At 39.5% G+C, this 24,656-nt stretch overlaps 1 protein-coding gene and 1 long non-coding RNA gene across 8 annotated transcripts in view; one reads left to right on the plus strand and one right to left on the minus strand.

Moving 5' to 3' along the window:
• Positions 1-10,466, minus strand: part of LOC309628304 — a 34,670-nt gene extending 24,204 nt beyond the window's left edge. Inside the window, exons 1-3 of one of the 2 annotated variants that reach the window (XR_014244382.1) lie at positions 9,890-10,466; positions 8,780-8,907; positions 4,696-6,201 (exon numbers count right to left, since the gene is read on the minus strand). This is a non-coding gene — a long non-coding RNA (uncharacterized lncRNA). Of the gene's footprint in view, positions 1-4,695; positions 6,202-8,779; positions 8,908-9,889 lie in introns of those variants that run through there. The other variant, XR_014244378.1, reaches the window with a different exon arrangement.
• Positions 10,467-10,637: 171 nt separating this feature from the next.
• Positions 10,638-17,582, plus strand: LOC309628296 (uncharacterized protein C4orf36). 6 transcript variants are annotated; one of them, XM_082391217.1, is made up of 4 exons: positions 10,638-10,774; positions 11,607-11,738; positions 16,639-16,793; positions 17,213-17,582. In XM_082391217.1, the coding sequence occupies exons 2-4, from the start codon at positions 11,674-11,676 to the stop codon at positions 17,344-17,346; spliced, it is 354 nt and encodes a 117-aa protein (XP_082247343.1). In that variant the 5' UTR covers positions 10,638-10,774; positions 11,607-11,673; the 3' UTR covers positions 17,347-17,582. The 6 variants fall into 6 exon arrangements, with proteins under 6 accessions (XP_082247343.1, XP_082247339.1, XP_082247341.1 ...); XM_082391213.1 differs by lacking the exon at positions 10,638-10,774 and adding an exon at positions 10,913-11,213; XM_082391215.1 differs by lacking the exon at positions 10,638-10,774 and adding an exon at positions 10,913-11,161.
• Positions 17,583-24,656: the final 7,074 nt, after the last annotated feature.

Consider the following 24,656-nt stretch of genomic DNA (forward strand, 5'->3'; position numbering starts at 1 on the left):
CTTTTATGATGGAGTCTCTGAGTCACACACAGTCACTTCTACTGTCTTCTATTTGTTAGGAGAGAGTCACTAAGTCCAGCCCACACTCAAGGGGATGGAAATTAAGCTCTGCATCTATACATATTACCTGCTTTAGATTCCAAAATCCAGGACGGAGCCAAGAACAGGGGAGAGGTTGTGTCTTGACCAATGGGGTCAGAGAGGGAGGAGTTTGGTCTTTTTGTAGTGCAAGGTAAGCCCTATTTCCCCTCAAAACTCATACAGGCACATTCTTCAATAAAGGAAGTAGAGCACATCTTGGGCAGCCAACAAAATGAAAACTATCCACTATTAATTCTGAATGAACAGTGTAGTACTTGAAACAGGAAGGGGAAATTTCAACTTAGAATTCTAATAAAAAAATATCAGGGACTTATTAAGACACCATGGGAAAAAGAGAGATCCTCCTGGGTGCCTTGTCTTCTCTGAGGTGTTATAAATTAAGTGACCTTGAATCACACACAGTGATGACCCAACTCTTGGGTTTGCAGTTGCATTCACACCGTGTTGGTTTTCTGTGCTGCAAATCAGTACTACAAAACTTTAGCAGTCTAAAAGACCACCCAATTATTATCTCACAGATTAGAAGCTTGGGCTTGGCACAGCTGGTTCTCTGCTTAGAACTTCACAAGGCTGAAGTGAAGGTGTCAGCTAGGCCACATTCTCATCTGATAGACCCTTTCTATCAAAGGCTCTTCAGAGCCTCTTCCAAGCTCACAGAGGCTGTTGGCAGAATTGAGTTCCTTGTAGTTTAAGATTGGGGTCCCCATTATCTTGCTAGCTGTCAGCAGTGGTTACTCTTGACTCTTAGAGGCCAGCCTTACGTTCTAGCCACAACATGGCAGCTCACTTCCATGGCAGCTTATACAGAGTGTGTACATAGGTAGGTGGGAATTTTGGGAGCTGTATTAGTTTGCTAGATCTGCCATAACGATGTACCACAGCCTATGTGGCTTAAACAACATAAATTTACTTCCTTGTCATTTCTAGAGGCTAGAATTCTGAAATCAAGCTGTCAGCAGGGCTGGTTTTCATTTTGAGACTTTTCTCCTTTGCTTTTTTATGGTCATCTTCTCCTCTCTGTGTCCACACATTGTTTTCCCTCTGTGCATGTCTGTGTTCTAATATTCTCTTCTTATAAGGACACTGGTCACATTGGATTAAGGCTGACTCATATAACCTCAATTTACCTTAATTACCTTTTTAAAAGGCCCTATCTCTAAATACAGTCATTCTAAGGTACTAGGTGTTAGAACTTCAACATATGAATTTTAGGGAAACACAATTCTGCCCATTACAGGGATCATTTTATTTTATTAAAAAATTTTTTTTATTGGAGTATAGTTGATTTACAATGTTGTGTTAGTTTCTGCTGTACAGCAAAGTGAATCAGTACATATACACATATCCACTCTTTTTTAGATTCTCTTCCCACATAGGTCATTACAGAGTATTGAGTAGAGTTCCCTGTGCTATACAGTAGGTCCTTATTAGTTATCTATTTTATATATAGTATTGTGTATATGTCAGTCCCTAACTCCCAATCTATCCCTCCCCCACCTTTCCCCCCTGGTACCCATAAGTTTGTTTTCTACACCTGTGACTCTATTTCTGTTTTGTAAATAAGTTCATTTGTACCTTTTTTTAAGATTCCACATAGAAGTGATGTCATACGATATTTGTCTTTCTCTGACTTGCTTTACTTAGTATGATAATCTCTAGGTCCATCCATGTTGCTGCAAATGGTATTATTTTGTTCTTTTTTATGGCTGAGTAATATTCCATTGTATATATGTGCCACATCTTCTTTATCCATTCATCTGTCGATGGACACTTAGGTTGCTTCCATGTCCTGGCTATTGTAAGTAGTGCTGCAATGAACACTGGGGTGCATGTATCTTTTTGAACTATGGTTTTGCCCAGATATATGCCCAGAAGAGGGATTGCTGGGTCATATGGTAGCTCTATTTTTAGTTTCTAGGGAACCTCCATACTGCTCCCCATAGTGGCTGCACCATTTACATTCCCACCAGCAGTGCAGGAGGGCTCCCTTCTCTCCACACCCAGGGATCATTTTAGAATTCTGCCTCCCATACGTACATTTTGGCTAAAGTTGTAAGGCCAATGTTGGCTCTTATAAACATTGCTAGAAAGTCATTAATTGTCACTCTGCTGTGGGGTTTCAAGTCTTCTTTGAAAGACTCACAACTTGCAAAATATAAAGCACCCCTTGGAATATGAAGTATTATTCTGAACATTTCCAATTCCTGAGATTTAGAATAGAATACTTGTTTCAGATATTCAAGGAAACTCTATAAAGCTACTTAGATACATTTGAGAGAATTTGCTTAGCTTTGGCATAGAAATGAGTTTGTCCTAACATTGTTTTATCTCTGTTATTTCCTTTCTCAAATATACAGTATATATGAAATAAACCTTAAAAATTAAAAGCATTTTTTAAACGTTTTTATTGGAGTATAATTTCTTTACAATGGTGTGTTAGTTTCTGCTTTATAACAAAGTGAATCAGTTATACATATACATATACATATATCCCCATATCTTTTCCCTCTTGCGTCTCCCTCCCTCCCACCCTCCCTATCCCACCCTTCTAGTTGGTCACAAAGCACCGAGCTGATCTCCCTGTGCTATGCGACTGCTTCCCACTAGCTATCTATTTTACATTTGGTAGTGTATATATGTCCATATATACACTACCACTCTCTCACTTTGTCTCAGCTTACCCTTCCCCCTCCCCATGTCCTCAAGTCCATTCTCTAGTAGGTCTGCGTTTTTATTCCTGTCTTGCCCCTAGGTTCTTCGTGACCATTTTTTTTTTTTTTAGATTCTATATATATGTGTTAGCATACGGTATTTGTTTTTCTCTTTCTGACTTACTTCACTCTGTATGACAGACTCTAGGTCCATCCACCTCACTACAAATAACTCAATTTCATTTCTTTTTTATGGCTGAGTAATATTCCATTGTATATATGTGCCACATCTTCTTTATCCATTCAACTGTCGATGGACACTTAGGTTGCTTCCATGGCCTGGCTATTGTAAATAGAGCTGCAATGAACATTGTGGTACATGACTGTTTTTGAATTATGGCTTTCTCAGGGTATATGCCTGGTAGTGGGATGGCTGGGTCGTATGGTAGTTCTATTTTTAGTTTTTTAATGAAATTGAGTTATTTGTAGTGAGGTGGATGGACCTAGAGTCTGTCATACAGAGTGAAGTAAGTCAGAAAGAGAAAAACAAATACCGTATGCTAACACATATATATAGAATCTAAAAAAAAAAAAAAAAAAATGGTCACGAAGAACCTAGGGGCAAGACAGGAATAAAGACACAGACCTACTAGAGAATGGACTTGAGGACATGGGGAGGGGGGAGGGTAAGCTGAGACAAAGTGAGAGAGTGGCATGGACATATATATACTACCAAATGTAAAATAGACAGCTTGTGGGAAGCAGCCACATAGCACAGGGAGATCAGCTCGGTGCTTTGTGACCACCTAGAGGGGTGGGATAGGAAGGGTGGGAGGGAGATGCCAGAGGGAGGAGCTATGGGGATATATGTATATGTATAGCTGATTCATTTTGTTATAAAGCAGAAACTAACACACCATTGTAAAGCAATTATACTCCAATAAAGATGTTAAAAAAAAAAAAGCATCATGTTAGGGTGCAGTGCCTACTAATGAGCTGCAGGGGGTGTCCTTTGACTTATTGTTAGTACATTGAAAGTAGAAGTGGAAGCTGAGAAACAATTAAGAATTGGTGACTACAGACATAGAGAACAGACTGGTGGTTGCCAAGGGGAGGGGGTTGGGGGAGGGATAGAAAGAGAGGTTGGGGTTAGCAGATGTAAGCTTTTGTACACAGAATGGATAAACAGCAAGGTCCTACTGTTATAGCACAGAGAACTATATTCAATATTCTATGATAAACCATAATGGAAAAGAATATTAAAAAAAAATGTATATATATGTATAACTGAATTGCTTTCCTGTACAGCAGTAATTAATACATCATTGTAAATCAACTATACTTCAATAAAAAAATAAATATAAGAATTTGTGACTATAGGGGCTTCCCTGGTGGAGCAGTGGTTGAGAGTCCACTTGCCAATGCAGGGGACACGGGTTTGAGCCCTGGTCCGGGAAGATCCCACATGCCGCGGAGCAACTAAGCCCGTGAGCCACAACTACTGAGCCTGTGCTCTAGAGCCTGTGAGCCACAACTACTGAGCCCACGTGCCATAACTACCGAAGCATGCACGCCTACAGCCCATGCTCTGCAACAAGAGAAGCCACCGCAATGAGAAGCCGGTGCACCACGGCGAGGAGTAGCCCCCGCTCACTGCAACTAGAGAAAAGCCTGAGCGCAGCAACGAAGACCCAACGCAGCCAAAAATTAAACAAATAAATAAAGTAAAAAAAAAAAAAAGATAGGATAATCTGAGCACGTAAAAGCTATTGCAGTGGACTGAAACAGTGATTGTAGGTAAAGCTTCCAAATTCAAAGTGAAAAAATGAAAAAAAAAAGAATTGGTGATTATAGTTAGTAATACAGTATTGTATACTTGAAAGTTGCTGAGAATGGATTTTAAGCATTCTAAACAAACACACACACACACACACACACACACACACACACACACACAGAGTTAATGTGTTAACTATGTGGGGTGATGGATGTGTTAATTTTCTTGATCTTGGCAATCCTTTTATAATGTATATGCATATCAAAGTCATCACTTGGTACACCTTAAATACATACAATTGTATTTGTCAATTATCCCATGATAAAGTTTCAAAAAAAGAATTTGTCTTAGAGGTTCAAGTAGATGACAAAAAATTAAGGAGTAAAATTCACAGATAGTTTTAACATTAGGAAGTCAGTGTTTGAGCAAGTATAAGAAATTCTATGCTTTGAAATAATTCCTTTTTTTAAAATCCAGAATTTTAGTAGATTGATATTTATTGCCTATGGGAGCTTATATGCATTCTAATTTTAGATTTTGTCTTAAAAAAGGAATCTTAATTATTTCAAGACAACTTTCACAACTGACAGAAAGAGAGGCAATGATTTCTTTTTTCCATATTTCTCCAAGCTGAGAATGTATCTTTTTCATAACTGACTTAAATCTTCAAGGGAAAAGAGAGCTTTTCTTACACATGGGGGGAGGGAGGAAAGGGAGGACAAAGTTTAAACTTTAGGGGCCAATCACAGAACCCTGCATACAGAAAGTGCTCAATAGATATGTGTTAAATTGCCTTAAGTTTAACTGAATCAAAGCTTAAGATGAAATATGAATCACTGAAATGAATAAAGTTAAAGAGTTTATGGATACGGTAAACCTGGGATATTCTTCAAAAGACAAAGTTTTAGGACAAACAAAATTTATATCCTTTTATACACTAACTTTAATTCTTTACACAAATACGCCAAAATATAAAATAGGTAAAATTATTGTCCTTTACTAACTTATTAATGACTTAACACTGAAATATTTATGTGAAGGATTTAGACAAATTCATGGACTCAATCATAAAACTATTTCTGAGAGCTACACATTAGGTTTCATAAATGATACAAAGGCTTAGAAACCATTCATATTTATGAACAGAGTCTACAGCCCAGGTGTTTTCGATTCCTAGTTAGACCCTTTCTATCAGAGCATACCACCTCTTCAGATGGTCTCTACCTCCTCAGGAAAGGAGTTCAATTGATGTGATTTATAATATATTTGAAAAGTCAACAAACTGTGAATCATTTTAACAAATATTTAATGAATAACGAGAGATCTCATCTATTGTTTTCTGATTGCTCCTAATTTCCTACTTACTCTTGAAGTAACATAAATTAGCATGAAATTGAAATGTCAATTGGACTGAAGCAGATAAATTCTTTGTTTTAATTTGAACCTTACAGGGTGACGCTATAACATCCCAAAGGTCTCATATATTAAGCTGTGCAAAGAAAGACCTTTCTTCCCATTCTTACAACAAATGTTTTATGCTTGTGCAATGGAGGAATTCAAGTGCTGCTGTCAGGGGCTGAGCTCTTCTGGTGTAAACAGCTCCATGGTAGATGCAGTTTGTGGTGCCCTCCTGAGAGCCAGCGAGGGATCCCCACTGCTCCAGATTTTGTCCTGGGGAGAATCCTGGGCTGTAAATCACATGTCATAGTCTTGGATCAGGATAATGGATTCTGATCTGCTTTGACTCCCAAAGAACACGAGAATTCGGTACCTAGAAAATTGTAACTTCTGCCTCTAAGCAGAGCAAAGAAGACACTAGCTGAGGCTATTATTCTTTGTTCTGGTCAGAAAATCATGTGTTTAAGGTACAGAAACATACTCCATTGACCTCAAATAAAATGGGTGGGTAGTGAATGTTGTAAGGATACAATGACGGACAAAAGGACATAGAGTCCAGTCATAAGATCCGGAGAACTCAAGGAGGTAGGTCAGGAGTGAAAATGACCTGGGTTAAATTTGACTCTGCAACTTACTAGTTGTGTTATTGTAAGCAAGTCAACTTGTAACCCTATAAACTCTTTCCCCCTTTACTGTATAGGGAAACTATTGTCTTCTTCCCTCCTAAGCTGTGAGGATCAGATGTCATGTAAGATGGCCAAGAATGATGGCTGGCATGGAGTAGCTGCCCAACAATATGCTTTAAAATGGCTTGATGCTCTAAGTGTGGCTCATGGGAGACTCCTGGGGCATCCCCAGAAATAGAAACAGAAGAGATGGTTCAGGGAGTAGGTGATGAATTACATTTTGGATATGCTGAAATTTTCAGCTGAACAGGATATTCAGGTAGGAAGTTCCCACAAACCAATGGAAATGCAGGATATGAATTCAGAAAGAAGGCAAGGCTGTCTAGAGATCAGATTTGGGGTCCATCCAAAGAGAAGTGATAATTACATTACTGAGAGTAGAGCCACTGAGAGTACTGGGTAGAACAAATAGAGGAAGAAGGGCACCACAACTACGGGCATAAACCAATTTAAGTGGAGGAACAAAGAGGGAAACACGGGAGGGAGTAGCTAGAGAAGTGAGAGAATTAGGAAGGTGCTAGTACAGAAGGGTTGAGAACATTTAGGGTTTTCAGTGCTGTTAAGTTCTTTGGTGATTGTAAAGTTTTTGCAGATGAATTACTTTATCACTGTCTTTGAGTTGGTATCATTCCTAGAGAAGTTTTGGGTGTAGCCATGAAAGAAGTGTAGGCTGCATCTGTGATTTATATATTAAGTTAAAAGAAATAAAACATTGCTCTTTGAAAGTAGAACAGACACATATACACTGTATACATGATGAGAAATTAACAGAATATTCGAAAAGGGCAGTTGCAAAAATATTTACAAGTATATACTCTAACACTTTGCCCTAATTACAATCCTGGGAGAATGTATAGTGCGGTAGAGAGAGCAGAAAATCAGAATCATAGTCTTGGGTCAAATCCTGTGACCTGCTTGAGGTGTCTGTTTTTTCTTCTCTAATAACCGGAAAATTACATCACTAAATAATAGCATCTATTGTTGTGATAATTAAATGAGACAATGTATATGAAGTACCTAGAACAGTGCCCAAAGTACAGTAAATGTTATCACACTAGTATTGTTTTTGTGTTATGTGTTATGATTATTATGTCTCCTTTATAGTCCTCCTTGTACTTTAATCTTATCACTAGGTGGCAGCAATGCTCTCTTAACCAGTTTAAATGAAAAGTGGCAACTTTCTGAAATAGGTGAGATCAGTGAAGGCTTATCCAACAGGAAGATGTGTGTAGGGCACCAGAAAAACAGGGGGAGAGAGGTCATAGATAGAGATAGAGACAGAGTGAGAAAAGGAGGGAGGGAGGGAGGAAGGGAAAGGAGGAAGAGGGAGAGGGAAAGACAGAGAGGGAGAGAGAGTGAGAGAGATGTTTAGAAATAATTTGATATTTCAAAAGAAAATACTGAAATAGTGATAATGGGGTGGGGGTAGAACTAGATCCATATTGGATATCCTTCCACATTCTATAGGATTTAGTGTTATTTTTGTTTATAAATCCATGTGGGGGAGTGGTGGTTACCATACACTGTTGACCCTTGAACAATGCAGGGCTCAGGGGCACTGACCCCTGCACAGTCAAAAACCTGAGTATAACTTATAGTCGGCCCTCCATATCTGTGGTTCCTCTGTATCCAAAGATTTATCCATCCTTGGATCATGTAGTACTGTAGTACTTACTACTGAAAAAATCCACATATAAGTGGACCTGCACAGTTCAAACCCATGTTGTTCAAGGGTCAAGTGTATTTTCTCTGCTGATGGTTTTTAAGGATCTATACTGGTCCTAGGTGAGATTTAGCAAAGTCAGCTGCCCAGTAAATGTCAGTAAAGCATAATGTGTTTTACTGTTCATTTTAATCAAACCATTAATCTCAATTATAAAAATATGGCTATTTTCCTCTATGTAGAATATTCCTTTTACAATAAGATACTTAATGGTATATTAGTTATCTATTGCTCTGTAACAAATATCCCTAAGGTTGGTGGCTTAAAATGATGAACATTTGTTATTGTTTTTTCTCAGGGCCAGGAATCCTGAAGTGGCTTAGTTAAGTGGTTCTGGCTTAGGATCTCCCATGAAGTTTCAGTGAGGACATCAGCTGGGACTACAGTCATCTGAAGGCTTGCCTGAGCCTTGGAGGACCTGCTTCCAAGATGTTTCACTCACATGGTTGGTGGCAAGAGGCCTCAGCTCCTCACCAATTGTTGGTTAGAGGCCTTGATTCCTTTGCATGTCAATAAGCTGACTTGAGTGTCCTCCCAACACAGCAGTCGACCTCTTCCAGGGTTAGTGATCTAAGAGAGACGGCAAGAAGGAAGCCACAATACCTTTTATGAGCTAGTTTGAGAAGTCATGCTCTAACTTCCACCACATTTATTCAAAGTGAGTCACATAGGAGATAACTAAACACAGTTGTCAGGAATAATATATGTATACAGGAAATGGCATTCCCAAATGGAGAAATCACAGACTGATCTCTCTCAGTGTGACCCTGGACCCACCACATTCTCTCCCTGCGTCTTCGTTTCTTCATCTATGAAAACAGGCCACGAAACCATGGCCACTTCAGCTGTAAGGTGGCCTATCTCTGCCCCATCTGGGTGTGACCTCGGTTAACAACTTGGTCTCTTGTTTTGTCTCTAAAATGAAATGATCCTAGATGGTGGATTTCAAACTTTTTAGATCCACTGAGAGAACTGTATTTTACACTGAAACTTCACATACACACAGGTATGTGTATGAGTACGTATGTATAACAGAAATGAAAGTTCCACAACATGATACTTAAAAACACTTATTTGCATGTTGTATTCTCATTACCCCTTCCCGCCATTCTACGTTAATCCATTAAAAAAATTCGGGTGAAAATCTACTACTTTGATTTCACAATCCATTAATGGCTTCACTATTCCTTGTGTTAAAATACTAACACCCCCTTTCACTCCTGGCTGCTCCTTTTCCATTGGTACTAGAACAGAAATCAAGCGAGTCCTCATCTTCTTGTTTCTGGGAGGCAGAAAAGTATCCTCTACAGGTGGGTCAACACTACCAGCCAGCTCTAATTAGGCAGGAGCTAGTATCAGAAGTAGCTTGCCAGGGTGGAAAGGGTACTGCATTTAGCTTCAAAAGTTGGCCCTGTAACTCACTAGCTATCTGACCTTGGGCAGTCCTTTAACCTCTCTAGTTCATTCCTCCTCTCTACAACTGGAATTAGTAATCCCTCGCCTATTCCATAAAGTTGTTACTAGGCTCAAAATTAGATAATTGGGCACTTACCCTGTGGCAGAGAATTTACAGACCGGATCTTTGAACCTCACAACAACCCCGTAAGATATAGAATATTATACTTGTTTTACAGGTGAAGAAATTAAGGCTTAGAGAATTTACGTAGGCAAGATCTTAAAGTCAGCAAGTGGCAGAACTAGAATTCCAAACCAGTTCTGACTCCAAAGCCGTCACACAAAACAGAGGTAAACTATGACTATTTTCATTTGATGTTTAGTGGTGACCACCTGACGTACTAAAATATAGGTTCATCCTGAACCACCACAGTGTAGTGACTTCAGAAACCAGTCCATCAGGCCACGTTTTCAGATCCTATTTTGCCCTTAACACACATGAGGTGTTTCGAGCTTTAGGGTTTAAAGCGGCCCTGACGCACCGGGGCCCGCGGGCACTAACAGCGCTTCCGCTCCTGCAGGGCACCCGTGAGACTCACGCACTGTCAGCATGTCAGAACCGGGCGCGTTTCTGTAAGTGCTGCCCCCAAACCAACTCCTCAGGTGGCTTCACACAACCCCCTCACATTCAGAAGCGTCGTTTTTAGGGAAAGGCCTCGCTTACAGCCCTTTCTGCCGCTGTGGGCTTTGTCCCATCAAGCGCGAGCCAGCCCTCGGCTGTGGGACGCGGAGCCCCCGCCCCAAGGGAACCCCGCGGGGCGCGTGTCCCGGGCCCGGCGCCCCGGCCTCCTCGCGGTCGGGGCCGGCACCACAAAGCCCTTTATTGAGGCTGGGGCTTGACGCAGGGCCGCCCGCAGCTCCCGGCGCGAGCAGGAAGGAGGAGCGGGACCGCGGCGTGTGCGCGGCCATGGGCGACTAGATGGGCGCGCGCTCTGCCCTCGATCCCCAGGGGACCGCGACCCTCCCGGACCCCAGAGCGCCGGTAACCGGGCGTCGGCGGCCTCTCCCAGGACCCCTCTCGCGAGGCCCGGGCGGAGTGGACGCGCCCGCCGCGTGCGTGGTGCCGCTGGGAAGGGGAGTGGCTTGAGGCGCGGGCGGCGACGGGCCGCCCTCCCCTTTTCTCCCTCCTCTTTTCCTCCCTCCCCCTTTTCTCCCTCCCCCCTTCTTCTCCCTCACCCCTCGCCTCTCCTCCCCTCCCCCCTACTTTCCCCATCCCCTTAATTCCCCCGCTCCTCGCTCCGGGCCCTGCAGGCCGCGGGTTCCTCCCGGTGTCTCCGCGTCCCGCGGGGAGGAGGCTCGTCCCGAAGAAGCGTGCGCTGGAAGGAAAGTGGGAGTGGTGCTTGAGGTCGGCCACGTTTTAAGTTCAGAGGTTTTTTTTTTGGTTTAAGTTCAGATTTTTGAAAAAGGAAAAACCTGGGAAGGTTTGCATCCTTTAAAGGGCTCGGGCGGAGGACGGGAAGTTCCTGTGTCCGCAGAGCTATTTGTCGCTTAACATTGCCACAGTCAGACACCTTTTGGTGATGAGGTATTTGAGCCAGTTTGGTAAACTTAGGCAGTGACAATTTACCGGGCCGGAATGCCGATGCTGTTCACCTGGCATCTTCTCCTTACATGGCAAGACATGATAAAATGAGTTCGTGGAAAATAAAAGAGAACACAGTTCTACATTAGGAATTCAGTTCAGTGAACGTTGATTAGGGACGTTCTTACATTCAGAAAATTTTTTTCTGAAGCTTTTTTATTATTTGGGTATTAAAAATATTCAAGTGAATATTTTATTTTAATATTAATTAGGTGCATTGCAATCATTTCAGACAAAGTGAACAGATTATCTGAGTCATTACATCAGACAATTAGGAAATTGGACTGTAATAATTCACCATGGCTTATGGCTTGCCAAGAAAGAACGCAGTGGAAACCATTTTGAGGTGCAATTGTTATAAAGTGTAAGTATATTTATCCTGGTAAGCGTTGACTTGGGCTGGGGAGTGTCCTTGTTAAAAGTATTGGACACCCTTACGTTCCCCATGAGATACCGGACTATATGAGGCATTCTCAGGTGTCTGGGTACTGATGTTTTTAAAAGGAAAATGCTTTTATAAGGATTTATAAATTTTCTTACTTGGTTTTCATAACAAAACAACACTGTGAAATGAGGAAACTGAGGTTTGAAGAAGTGGTATGATCCAGGTCCCACAGTCATGTAGTAAGGAAGTGACAGGGTTAGAAGTCTGAGTCTTCTTTACTCCAAAGCAACATTTTCCAATGCAGACAACCACTTTAAAATCCCTCTTTAGATAGTGTAAATCTACCTAAAAATGCCTTGGTGTCAGTTATATCTTAACAGAACACTTAATTAGCTGGTACAGAGAGTTAGTTTTGCATCCTGTACATTTTGTCAGGTGATGTGTGGACATCAAGAAGACCTGGGCTCAAAGCCTGGCCCTGCCACTGGCTCCCTATGCTGCCTTGAGCAAATTACTTAACTTCTCTGTACCTTGGCCTCCACATCTGTGAAATGGACATATCAATACCTACCTATATGGTGTGGAATACAAATGAAGTAATGTATGTAAGGTACTTGCATGTTGCCTGACATAATAGTAAACCCATAATAAACATGGGTTGCTACTACATGGTAGTTTCGCTCTGTGCTACCTTGTTTTTAATTTTTGGACTTGTTTTTTTAAACCTCTCTGCCACAATGTATGACATATTACCGTGGTGAGTCAATTGAATTTTACTTTTTGACAGTGTTCTAAGAAGTAAATGGAGACACCCCATGGGGTTGTAAGACGAGAGATATGGGAAAACCAGAGAAAACTCATCATTGCATTCTATTTAGATTTGTTAGTTCAGTATGTATTTAGACATTGAACTATAGACAAATACCACTGTAGTCATTATTGTAAACATAATTTTTATAACGAAGATATTCCTGTATCTGGAGAATGATTTAAAGCACTGATTCAGTGGTTTTGGCTATATAACATTTTATGTCACGAATAATATCTGCAAAACCAGTGTCTTCTCTATCATTCTCACAAGAAAGTATTTGATATTCTATTTATAAGAGCAGCTAAATTAAGAGGAATAGAATGGTAGTAGCAGTCTTTGGAGTTCACTAGCTCAGGCAGCTCTTCACCTTGGGCTTTTTTTGGTTAAGTATTTTTAGAAGATTATAAAAAAATACGCTAAAAACATTCGAACAATATGGAAGCATTTGAAAGGAAAATTAAAATGTTACCTCTCACATCTGCATTGCCATCCCTGCCCTACCCGCCCAATCCCGCTCAGGTAAAATGTTTTATATATTTTTTAGAATTTCTGTCTGTTATATAAGATACACACACACATATGTATATACACACACATGTTTTTACACATGGGATTATATTGCTCCCTCCCCACCTATATCGTGTGTAGCCTGGTGGTTAAGAGCACAGATTCTACAGTCTGACTTTCTGGGTTGAAATTTCAAACCCAAGCCTTGTGACCTTGAGCAAGTTGGTGTCTGTTCTTATTTCCTAATCTGTAAAATGAGCATAACAATAGCATCTGCCTACTTCATAGGGTTACTGTGGTAATTAAATGTGTTTATATGTGTATACTGATTAAAACAGTGTCTTGCATGTAGTAGGTGCTAGGTAAGCATTAGCTGTTTTTTTTCTTTCTTTCTTTTTTTTTTTTTCATCACGCCATGCGGGTTGTGGGATCTTAGTTCCCTGACCAGGGATTGAATCCCGGCCCTCGGCAGTGAGAGAGTGGAGTCCTAACTAATGGACCGCCAGGGAATTCCCAGCATTAGCTGTTTTATTGCTCATCTTTCCAAATCAATATATAAGGATAAATCTCATTCTTTCATTACATGTATGTGCTACAGTTTGTTTAACCAGGCTGCTCTTTTTTTTTTTTGGGAGTATAATTGCTTTACAGTGCTGTGTTAGTTTCATCCACACAGCGAAGTGAATCAGCCATATGCATACACACATCCCCTCCCTCTTCTATCCCCCCCCATCCCACCCAGCTAGGCCATCACAGAGCACCGAGCTGAGCTCCCTGTGCTATACAGCAGGTTCCCACTAGCTATCTGTTTTCCACACGGTAGTGTATTTATGTCAAACCTAATCTCCCAATTCATCCCACCCTCCCCTTCCCCCACCGTGTCCACAAGTCCGTTCTCTACATCTGCCTTTCTAGTCCTGCCCTGCAAATAGGTTCATCTGTACCATTTTTCTAGATTCCACATATATGCATTAATATACGATATTTGTTTTTCTCTTTCTGACTTAATTCACTCTGTATGCAGACTCTAGGTCCGTCCACATCTGTACAAATGACTCAATTTCATTTCTTTTTATGGCTGAGTAATATTCCATGATATATACCTACCACCTCTTCTTTATCCATTCATCTGTCGATGGACATTTAGGTTGTTTCCATGTCCTGGCTATTGTAAATAGTGCTACAATGAACATTGGAGTACATGTGTCTTTTTGAATTATGGTTTTCTCAGGATATATGCCCAGTAGTGGGATTGCTGGGCCATATGGTAGTTCTATTTTTAGTTTTTTAAGGAACCTCCATACTGTTCTCCATAGTGGCTGTATCAATTTACATTTCCACCAACAGTGCAAGAGGGTTCCCTTTTCTCCACACCCTCTCCAGCATTTGTTGTTTGTAGATTTTTTGATGATGGCCATTCTGACTGGTGTGAGGTGATACCTCATTGTAGTTTTGATTTGCATTTCTTTAATAATTAGTGCTGTTGAGCATCTTTTCATGTGCTTCTTGGCCATCTGTATGTCGTCTTTGGAGAAATGTCTATTTAGGTCTTCCACCCATTTTCTGATTGGGTTGTTTTTTTGATATTGAGCTGCATGAGCTGTTTGTATATTTTGGAGATTAATGTTTTGTCTGTTGCTTCGTTTGCAAATATTTTCTCCCATTCTATGGGTTGTCTTTTCGTCTTGTTTATGTTTTCCTTTGCTGTGCAAAAGCTTAATTAGGTCCCATTCACTTATTTTTCTTTTTATTTTCATTACTCTAGGAAGTGGGTCATAAAAGATCTTGCTGTGATTTATGTCAGAGTGTTTTTCCTGTATTTTCCTCTAAGAGTTTTATAGTGTCTGGTCTTACATGGAGGTCTTTAATCCATTTTGAGTTTATTTTTGTGTATGGGGTTAGGTAGTGTTCTAATTTCATTCTTTTACATGTAGTTGTCCAGTTTTCCCAGCACCATTTATTGAAGAGGCTGTCTTGTCTCCATTGTATATTCTTGAACCAGGCTCTTCTTGATAGATATTAAGGTTATTTTGTGAGGTTTTTTTGGGGACAAACAATGCTTCAATGAGCATTCTTGTAAATACATCTTTGTGTATTTGTTCAAGTGCATTTATAATAATTATAGACTTCAAGTCACTCCTTAAAGTTAGATGATAAAATAAGAAGTAAGCTGGAGGAGGAAAACAGATGGCATGTGTGTAATACACTCACTTCCCCTACTTGGACCACAGCAGGTCTTTCATCTTTCCTCATGCATATGAACTCACGTTGACTGTAGATGAGAAGCATAGCTGATATTTTAAAGTTCCAAATTAGGATACATAAAACAATCCATTAAAATTTCATTGTGATTATTATGATTATTTTTTTAAAATTTATTTATTTATTTTTGGCTGTGTTGGGTCTTCGTTTCTGTACGAGGGCTTTCTCTAGTTGCGGCAAGCGGGGGCCACTCTTCATCGCGGTGCGCGGGCCTCTCACTATCGCGGCCTCTCTTGTTGCGGAGCACAGGCTCCAGACGCGCAGGCTCAGTAGTTGTGGCTCACGGGCCCAGCTGCTCCGCGGCATGTGGGATCCTCCCAGACCAGGGCTCGAACCTGTGTCCCCTGCATTGGCAGGTGGACTCTCAACCACTGCGCCACCAGGGAAGCCCTGTGATTATTTTTAAATATTGTAGTTTGGGGTTTCATTCCCTTCTCCAGTTTTCTAAGGATTCTCTTGGTACTAGTGCTTCTATATACACCTAGGTTACATCCCAGCTCTGGTTCTCTGTTAACTTCTGAGTCTTTGTTTTCCTTTTCTACCTCCATGGTAGTTGTAAAGATTAAAATCAGATCACACACTCAAAGCCTTAGTGTGTGCCAAGCACTCTGCTCAACGTGTGAGTATTCCCTTTGTTCCTTCCCTAATGTGTTCATATTTTTGATCAGCCAAAAAAGACTTGGAGCTTAGTTTTTTTTTTTTTCTTTTTTTAAATAATTAATTAATTAATTAATTTTTGGCCGCGTTGGGTCTTCATTGCTCCACGCAGGCTTTCTCTAGTTGCGGCAAGCAGGGGCTACTCTTTGCTGCGGTGCGCGGGCTTCTCATTGCAGTGGCTTCTCTTTGTTGCGGACCATGGGCTCCAGGAGCATGGGCTTCAGTAGTTGTGGCTCGCGGGCTCTAGCATGTGGGGTCTTCCCGGACCAGGGCTCGAACCCATGTCCCCTGCATTAGCAGGCAGATTCTTAACCACTGTGCCACCAGGGGAGTCCCAAGCTTACAGTTTTTAACTACATCCTCTTTAAGGACATGTAAAGATTGGATTGACTCCAAAGAGGCTGTTTTTTGAGCAAAAATTTCCGTCATTATAATTTATGGTCATTTTCAGTATATCTCTACATTAGTTAATATAAGGCTCCTTCTCCTGGCTAGGTTTGCAACTCTGGAAAATCCTGAATACTCTCCTGTAAACCAAAATGCCTAGTGGAAAATAGAACTGAGAATTCAAATGTCTTTTCTATATCCTGCAGTAGATGTCAATAAATATTTATTGAATGAATTAATGAATTTTTGCCCTAGACAGGAACCCTGGGAACTTGTATTACTCACAAAGACCTGGTACACAAACCTAGCCAACATCAAGTTGCCTTTCTTGGAAGAAATTGCATTTGGTAGTTCTATACACCTCAAAAAATGTAAAACCATTAAGGATGGTCTGCTCCCTTCAGCAGAATGTAAGTTCTGAGGGAACTACTTTATTATATTTTTTAATTTGAATTTTATTTTACTTATTTATTTTTATACAGCAGGTTCTTATTAGTTATCTATTTTATACATATTAGTGTATATATATCGATCCCAATCTCCCAGTTCATCCCATCACCACCCAGCCCCTCCCTCTGGGCTTTCCCCCCTTGGTGTCCATACATTTCTGTAGGAACTATTTTAATAAATTGCAAATTTTGTGTGTTATTTTGATTATTAGACAAATGTTTAAATCTGATCATTCACACCCATACTCCCTATCTATGTAGCCCTGTCTTGTTTAGTATTCAAGAATGTGAATTTTTCTGTGTGCTAAATATTCAGTTTTGACTAAATTATGCCTGGTGAAAAATGTCAGTTGGATTGCTTCATGTATTTTATTTTTCAGCCATCCAACTTGAAAGAGAGTATGAAATGAAGCACTTGAATAACCTGAAATGTGAGGAAAATGCAGCCGAGGAAATTCAGTTTTCCCTAAGGGAAAGACCAGTTGGTTTGAGAAGACCTCTCCCACCTAAGTGACAGTCATCTCATAGTTGAATCTGTACTCTGTGCTTTCTGCATCCAAAGAGGATGAAGGGCTCTGACCTTCCACTGTGTGAAGTTTGGTGCAGTCATCTGAATGGACAGCCCCCTGGTGGATGAGCCAGCTCCCGTGGGTTAGTTGACAGCTCTGAACAGATCTTCTGGGTCCCAGTCCCGTATTTGCACCTTTGTATCACAGCAACAGTACTGTAAATAAATGAAAATGTAGCTGGCATCGAGTCATTTGTGCTCTTCATTTTGATTTTTGTAAAGTTGCACTAAGGAAAGAGGAAACTCCTTGTCAGAGGCATCCCCCCACCAAGAGACATTATTTTGAAGAATATTTTGAATTTTCATCTTTGAGACCCCAAGGAGGTACGAAGAAAGGAGAGAGGGAAATTATTTATAAAATGATTAACTGTGAAAAATTTTGTTTGATTAAGAAAAATTGTAGGTTTCATTTTAGTAACTCTCTAGTTTCCAGTTTTCAGTGAAACATCATTTACTATTCTCACGTGGTACTTTATTTTTTTAAAACATCTTTATTGGAGTAATGTTGCTTTACAATGTTGTGTTAGTTTCTGCTGTACAACAAAGTGAATCAGCTATACATATACATATATCCCCATATCCCCTCCCTCTTGAGCCTCCCTCGAATCCTCTCTATCTCACCCCTCTAGGTGGTCACAAAGCACCGAGCTGATCTCCCTGTGTTATGCAGCAACTTCCCACTAGCTGTGTATATATGTCAATGCTACTGTCTCACTACGTCCTAGCCTCACCTCCGCCCTCTGTGTCCTCAAGTCTTGTTCTCAACTTATGTGGTACTTTAAAGTGGCAAGTAGAACTTACTTTGTTTTTGTTCTTCTAAAAAAACCGTGTTTTTTCCTTTTGCCTAATTTCATATTGTCTTTCTGGGATACCCTCTGGAGCATGTGGAACACACATACATGTGTGAAAATGATATGAAAATACAAAGACAGCATCTGTGAGGAAAACTCTATTTGTACAGAGTGGTTGGAGAATGGGGAATTAACTGGAAAGAACTGGATTTGCATGAACAAATTTTCCTAGAATTCGAATCCAGTAAAGCACACTTGGATGTGAAAGTTATATTTAAGCACAATTTAGTGTTAGATGATCCAGTAGGCATTTTATGATCTGGTATTTTAGCCTCATTATGAAAGGCATTATGGCATAGTATTTAGGAGTACATACTTTAGACCTGGCTGCCTTCTTCAAATCCCAGCTTGGCTGTTGATAGTGGTGTGACCTGGGGTGAGTTACCTTATGTCCTGAGCTTCAGTTATCTTACATCATATAAGATAAGAGTAATACTGGTACTACTTCATAGAATTGTCATGATTAAATGAAAACTGCCTGGTACACAATGAGAATTACTCTAGTGTTAGCTATTAGTGTGATCAACACTTCCTTTGTACTGCTGTAATCTTAGTATCGAAGATGTATGACATTGGGCTGACTCTGTTGACCTTTGTGGAGACCAGAAATCTTGAATTTTCAAAAATTTGGTTTTATTCTTGTCAATGTATATGTACTTGCCAGACCGTATGACCTGATTTTTTAAAATTTAATTTTTATTTTATATTGGAGTATAGTTGATTTACAATGTTGTGTTAGTTTCAGGTGTACAGCAAAGTCATTCAGTTACACATCTACATAGATCCATTTTTTTTCAGATTCTTTTCCCATGTAGGTTATTACAGAGTACTGAATAGAGTTCCCTGTGCTATACAGTAGGCTCTTATTAGTTATATATTTTATATATAGTAGTGTATATATGTCAATCCCAAACTCCCAATTTATCTCTCCCTCCCTTCCCCCTTGGTAACCATAAGTTTGTTTCTACATTTGTGACTCTATTTCTGTTTTGTAAATAGGTTCATTTGTACCATTTTTTTAGATTCCACATATAAGCGAAATCATATGATAATTGTCTTTCTCTGTCTGACTTCACTTAGTATGATAATCTCTTGGTCCATCCGTGTTGTTGCAAGTGGCATTATTTCATTCCAGCGTGACATTTTAGTTCAAAATCTGGCATATCCTGATCTTTCTGTTTATAAACAACCATCTCTGATAATCAGCTTGTCACTTATGTCTTTCTCTTAAAAGAAGCATGGAAAATTTGTGTGAAAAAAGCCACTGTGTAACTCAGAAACATACGTATTGGTTTATGTCTGCTCTTAGGAGCCACCAGGGGACCTTAAGCATCTTCCTCCTCACCTCAGAGCCTTACACCCCTAGTTAGAAACATTAATTGGGGGTATGAGTTACATGCTTCCATCCTTCTTCAGAGCCATTGTGAAAATGGATGAAATATGTATCTGTTTGCAAAAAGCTTTCCGGAATTAAACATTTTAATATTCCTTGGGAAAAGGTGGGATTTGAGAAAACTTTAGTTTCCCATCATTCTCTTGGGAGAAAAATCTCTGCTTGCAGCTTTAAGATTCTTCTAATTGTGTTTTTAGGCATATATTTCCGAGCCTGCTTTAAACTGTACATATTTAAGTAAAATTACATCACAAAATATATGTAATATGTGTATGTACATCTCTCTCCTGAAATGACATAAGAAGAGGAACAGTTTCTTACTTACGTTTGTACTCTGGTGCCTTATCTTGATGCCTAACTCATGTAGCCACTTAATAAACATTTATTGATCATTGACTGAAAATTTCCATATGGTCAAAGTTTCATAATAGAAAGTACTTCATAGTTGTATTCTTACTTTTTTAAAAAAAAATTTTTATTTAGTTATTTATTTATTTTTGGCTGTGTTGGGTCTTCGTTTCTGTGCGAGGGCTTTCTCTAGTTGCGGCGAGCGGGGGCCACTCTTCATCACGGTGCGCGGGCCTCTCATTGTCGCGGCCTCTCTTGTTGCGGAGCACAGGCTCCAGACGCGCAGGCTCAGTAGTTGTGGCTCACGGGCCCAGTTGCTCCGCGGCATGTGGGATCTTCCCAGACCAGGGTTCGAACCCGTGTCCCCTGCATTGGCAGGCAGATTCTCAACCACTGCGCTACCAGGGAAGCCCTATTCTTACTTTTTGCAGTAGGATAATTTTTATGGAGAGGTAGCCATGGTGTGATTGACTATGGGCTCAAACAGTTCAAGACAAAGATAAGAATGAACAAATACAACATTTTACATAAAACGTGTTAAAGTTATAAAAATTTGTTTTAAACTGTAACAATTTTATTTGCATACTAAAATTTTGCTCCTTTACATCTCTGACCCCTTCCACTTTGTTATTGATGTCACAAGTTACATATTTTTATATTGTATACCCATTAGTATAGATTTATAGTTACTTTTTATGCTTTGTCTTTTAAATTCTATACCAGCATTCAAAGAGCACCACCATTACAGTATCACAGTATTTTGTGTTTGTCTATATATTTACTTTCACCAGTGACATTTATACTTTCAGATGCTTTCATGTTACTATCTAGTGTCATTTTGTTTCAACTTGAAGGACTCCCTCTAGCATTTCTTGTAGGGCAGGTCTAGTGGTGTTGGACTCCTTTAGTTCTGTTTATCTGGGAAAGTCTTAATTTCTCCTTAATTTTTGAAGGTCAGTTTTGCCAGATATAGAATTCCCAGCTGGTAGTTTTTTTCTTTTCAGCACTTTGAATATATTATCCCATTCCCTTCTGGCCTGCAAGATTTCTGCTGAGAAATCTGCTAATAATTTAATAGGAGCTCCTTTATACATGATGAGTTGCTTTTCTCTCACTACTTTCAAGATTCTCTCTTTGTGACTTTTAACAGTTTTATTATAATGCATCTCAATGGAAATCTCTTTGGTTGATCCTAGATGGAGTTTTTTGAGCTTTTTGAAGTTGAATATCAATTTTCTTTCTCAAAGTTTGGAAGTTTTTGGTCATTATTTCTTCAAGTAGGCCTTCTTCTTCTGGGACTCCCATAATGTATATCAAGTTGGTCTTCTGGTACCCCACAAAGTCTCTTAGACTCTCTTTACTTTTCTTCTTTTTTCTTTTTACTCCTCTGACTCAGTAATTTCAAATGATCTTTCTTCAAATCCAGTGATTCTTTCTTATGCTTGATCAACTCTGTTGTTGAACCTCTCTAGTGAATTTTTCAGCTCAGTTATTGTATTCTTCAGCTCCAGCATTTGTTTTCTTTCCTTTTGTGTAGTTTTACTTTGTTGATATTCTCATTTTGTTCTTGCATCACTTTCCTAATTTGGTTTAGTTGTCTATCTGTGTTCCCTTTTTAGCTCATTGAACATCTTTAAGGTGGTTATTTTGAATTCTTTGTCAGGTAATTCATAGATCTGCAATTTTTTTAGGATCAGTTTCTGGAGATTTATTTTGTTTATTTGAATGGACCATGTTTACTTGTTTCTTTGTAGGCTTTGTGATCTTTGGTGAGATTTTGGCATTTGAAAAGCCAGTCTTTACAGACTGACTTTGTATGGGGGAAGAACTTCAACAATCAGCCTGGCTAGAGATTTTGTGGACCTCTCAAACCTTTCTGGAGATGCATCTTCTCTGGGTTTGTGTGTATAATTTCCAGGTAGAAGAGGTTTGTCCACTTCCTCACTGGAGCCTGTAATCTCTTGCTCCCACTGTTGTCTGTCTGTGATAGTACACTATCTCTGGTGCTGTAACAAACTGCAGTGCTTGTGTTTGTTCGCTATGGCCCCCAACCTGGTATCCAAACTGCTGTTCCCATCAGTGTTCTGCGTCAGGTGAGACAGAATCCCGTGAGGAGCCCCTGAAAAGAACATTGGATACACAGTTTACTCTTCTCTTTCCTTCCTGAGGGAGAAGCTGGGAGTTGGGATTTTTCTTTTGATCATCCCATACTGTGCCTGAGAGAGGGAGTGGCTAGGGTGGGTAAATGTCATGAGTTCTCCTACTTCCTTTGATGCATCTTTCTTGGCTTTGTGTTCACCTGAGGTGGTACAACATCTTAACTGGTTTCTGGAGTTCCCACAAGGGCAATTTGGTCTGTCTATTGTTAAGTCAGTGTCTTCTGAGGGATCGAGAGCCTAGGGCTTCCTATTCTATGATCTTGCTGACATCACTCTACAAATATGCGATTTCTGTTATGTTGATAGTACACTGGGATTTTAGGGTTATGTATAAGGATGAGGTTGCAAACCCATGCATCCCAATATCAAGTAGGTAACATAAATGAACAAAATGGGCCAGTGAAGCCATAAAGGGAATCCAGAGGCAGGAGAAGTGGAGAGCATGCATCTCCTTCAAAGGGGCAGCAGCTTCTTAGCTCTTGCCTATTGATGCCATTCTAGAATGGCACCGGGGGAAAATCTTCCAATTCAATTTTCCTCAGAGGGTAAATCTTCCAATTTTTCAAGAGAAAATGGAAATAAAGATGAAGAAGAGCACAACTTGTTATTGTGGAAAATTTCAAACATACAAAAGTAGTAAGAGTAAGAAAATGAACTTCCATGTTTCCATCATCCAGCAGCACTTATCAGCTCATGGCCAATTTTATTTCACTTATGCTCTCTCACTTTCCACACCATCCCAAGTCCCCATAACTGGGTTATTTTGAAGTAATTTGTAGATATCATATCAGTTCATCTGTAGTTACAGAAATGTAGATTTTATAAATGTGAACATTTCCAATTTTATAAAGGATAGACCAATCAAAGCATACATAGGGGGCCATAATCCACCTGTGGTTCCACAGTTTGGTTTCTTATTAGGGAGTTGTATCTGGTGGTTGGTGCTTTAAAATATTTAGACGCTATTGTCTGAATTAAAATATTTAGAAGTTATTGTCTGAATTATCTTGAGATACTTTCTTCTATCTGTGACATAATGGCTCAAATGGAGATTGTTGCTCTTAAGAGTTTTTATGTGAGTGACCCATTTGACTTGGTGATCCTCAGACCTGGGAAAAGTTGTCAGGAACTTAGGGTCTGTATGCAGCCTTGGTTGTATAACTTTGAGGAGGTGGAACTTCCACATTCCTAGTTCAAGTTTGCCTTTATAAAATTCAGATGTGCTTTGTGTAAGATGTTTATCTGCCGGGACTTCACTGGCAGTCCAGCCCTTAAGACTCTGTGCTTCCACTGCAGGGGGTGTGGGTTTGATCCCTGGTTGGGGAACTAAGATCCCACAAGCTGTGAGGTGCACGGCCAAAAAAGTAAAAAAAAAAAAAAAAGAAAGAAAGATGCTTATCTGCCAACCAGAACCACTCCCAAAGTTTCTTGGCTGAAAGTCTGGGAATTGGGACTTTCACTCTGTTACACAATTCTACCTCTTCTTTCCACATCTGTCCCCTCCAATTGTTCTTTCTCCCATTTGACTAGTTTTTTTTTCCTCCACCTAGGTTATTATCATTAATATGGCAGCCAGGTTGTTAACTGCTTAAAATGTGGAAAATACCATTTTATGATTGTACAACCAAAGATCAGTCTTTAGCAAAAATTCAGTGTGTTTCTATTTCTTTAGAAATCAAAACCAATTTGCTGTTTTCTTTAAAAAAAAAAAATCACATCCAGCTGCATCAACATATATTTTGGACAGTAGTGGGATTAATTTTGTGTTTATTTTTGTAGTTCACATCCCACCAAGTAGCTTATACTCTTCCCTTTTAGGGTCATTGTCACTAATCCTCCAACAGTTTCCTTGAGAACTGTAAATATCTTCTTATTTAAAGTCCAAAAATATATTGTACAATGTATCTAACGCTGTTGTATTAGTAAGTTTTAATTTCTTAAAAATCAGATATGTAAGACAGTGGTAGAAAGAAAACTCTAGGTTTTAGTTAACAGGTCTGAGTTCTAGTCCCTTCCCTCCTTTCCCTGATTCATTATGTATCCTTGAGAAAATTTCTTAATTTCAATGGAACTCAGTTCATTTCTCTTTTAAAAAATTATCAGTTTTAAATGTATTTTAAAGGGTAAAATAAAGATTTGTTTTCAAAAGCAGTAGTTCTGTGTATCCCCAACACTCATTTCCACTTCTCAGAGGCAACTAATTTTACCTGTTTCACCTATTTTGTTTTTTACCTCCATGTCTCTAAATAACACTTTTATTTTGCTACTTCTTGGTTTTTCCTTTTTAGGCATAATTATGCCTTTTTAGGCATAATCTATTGACTTCCCAATGTTGAAGATAGCATTTTGTTTCTTTTCTTTCCTCCATCCTCACCACACATACATAACATTTCCATCTCCCTCTAAATATAGATTATAATTTTGCTTAGATCTATATATATATACATAAAGATATATATATATATAAAGATATATATATAGATCAAAGCAAAATTATTTTATATA

The sequence above is a fragment of the Balaenoptera borealis genome (assembly GCF_965194805.1).
Source record: "Balaenoptera borealis genome assembly, chromosome: 4".
Lineage (NCBI taxonomy): Eukaryota > Metazoa > Chordata > Mammalia > Artiodactyla > Balaenopteridae > Balaenoptera > Balaenoptera borealis.

Excerpts from the sequence above, each read along its gene's own strand:
- LOC309628296 (XM_082391217.1), top strand. The coding sequence starts at position 11,674 with ATGGCTTATGGCTTGCCAAGAAAGAACGCAGTGGAAACCATTTTGAGG. Across the intron at positions 11,739-16,638 it reads AGGTGCAATTGTTATAAAGT|ACAGGAACCCTGGGAACTTG; the intron begins GTAAGTATATTT and ends TTTTTGCCCTAG. Across the intron at positions 16,794-17,212 it reads TCTGCTCCCTTCAGCAGAAT|CCATCCAACTTGAAAGAGAG; the intron begins GTAAGTTCTGAG and ends TTTATTTTTCAG.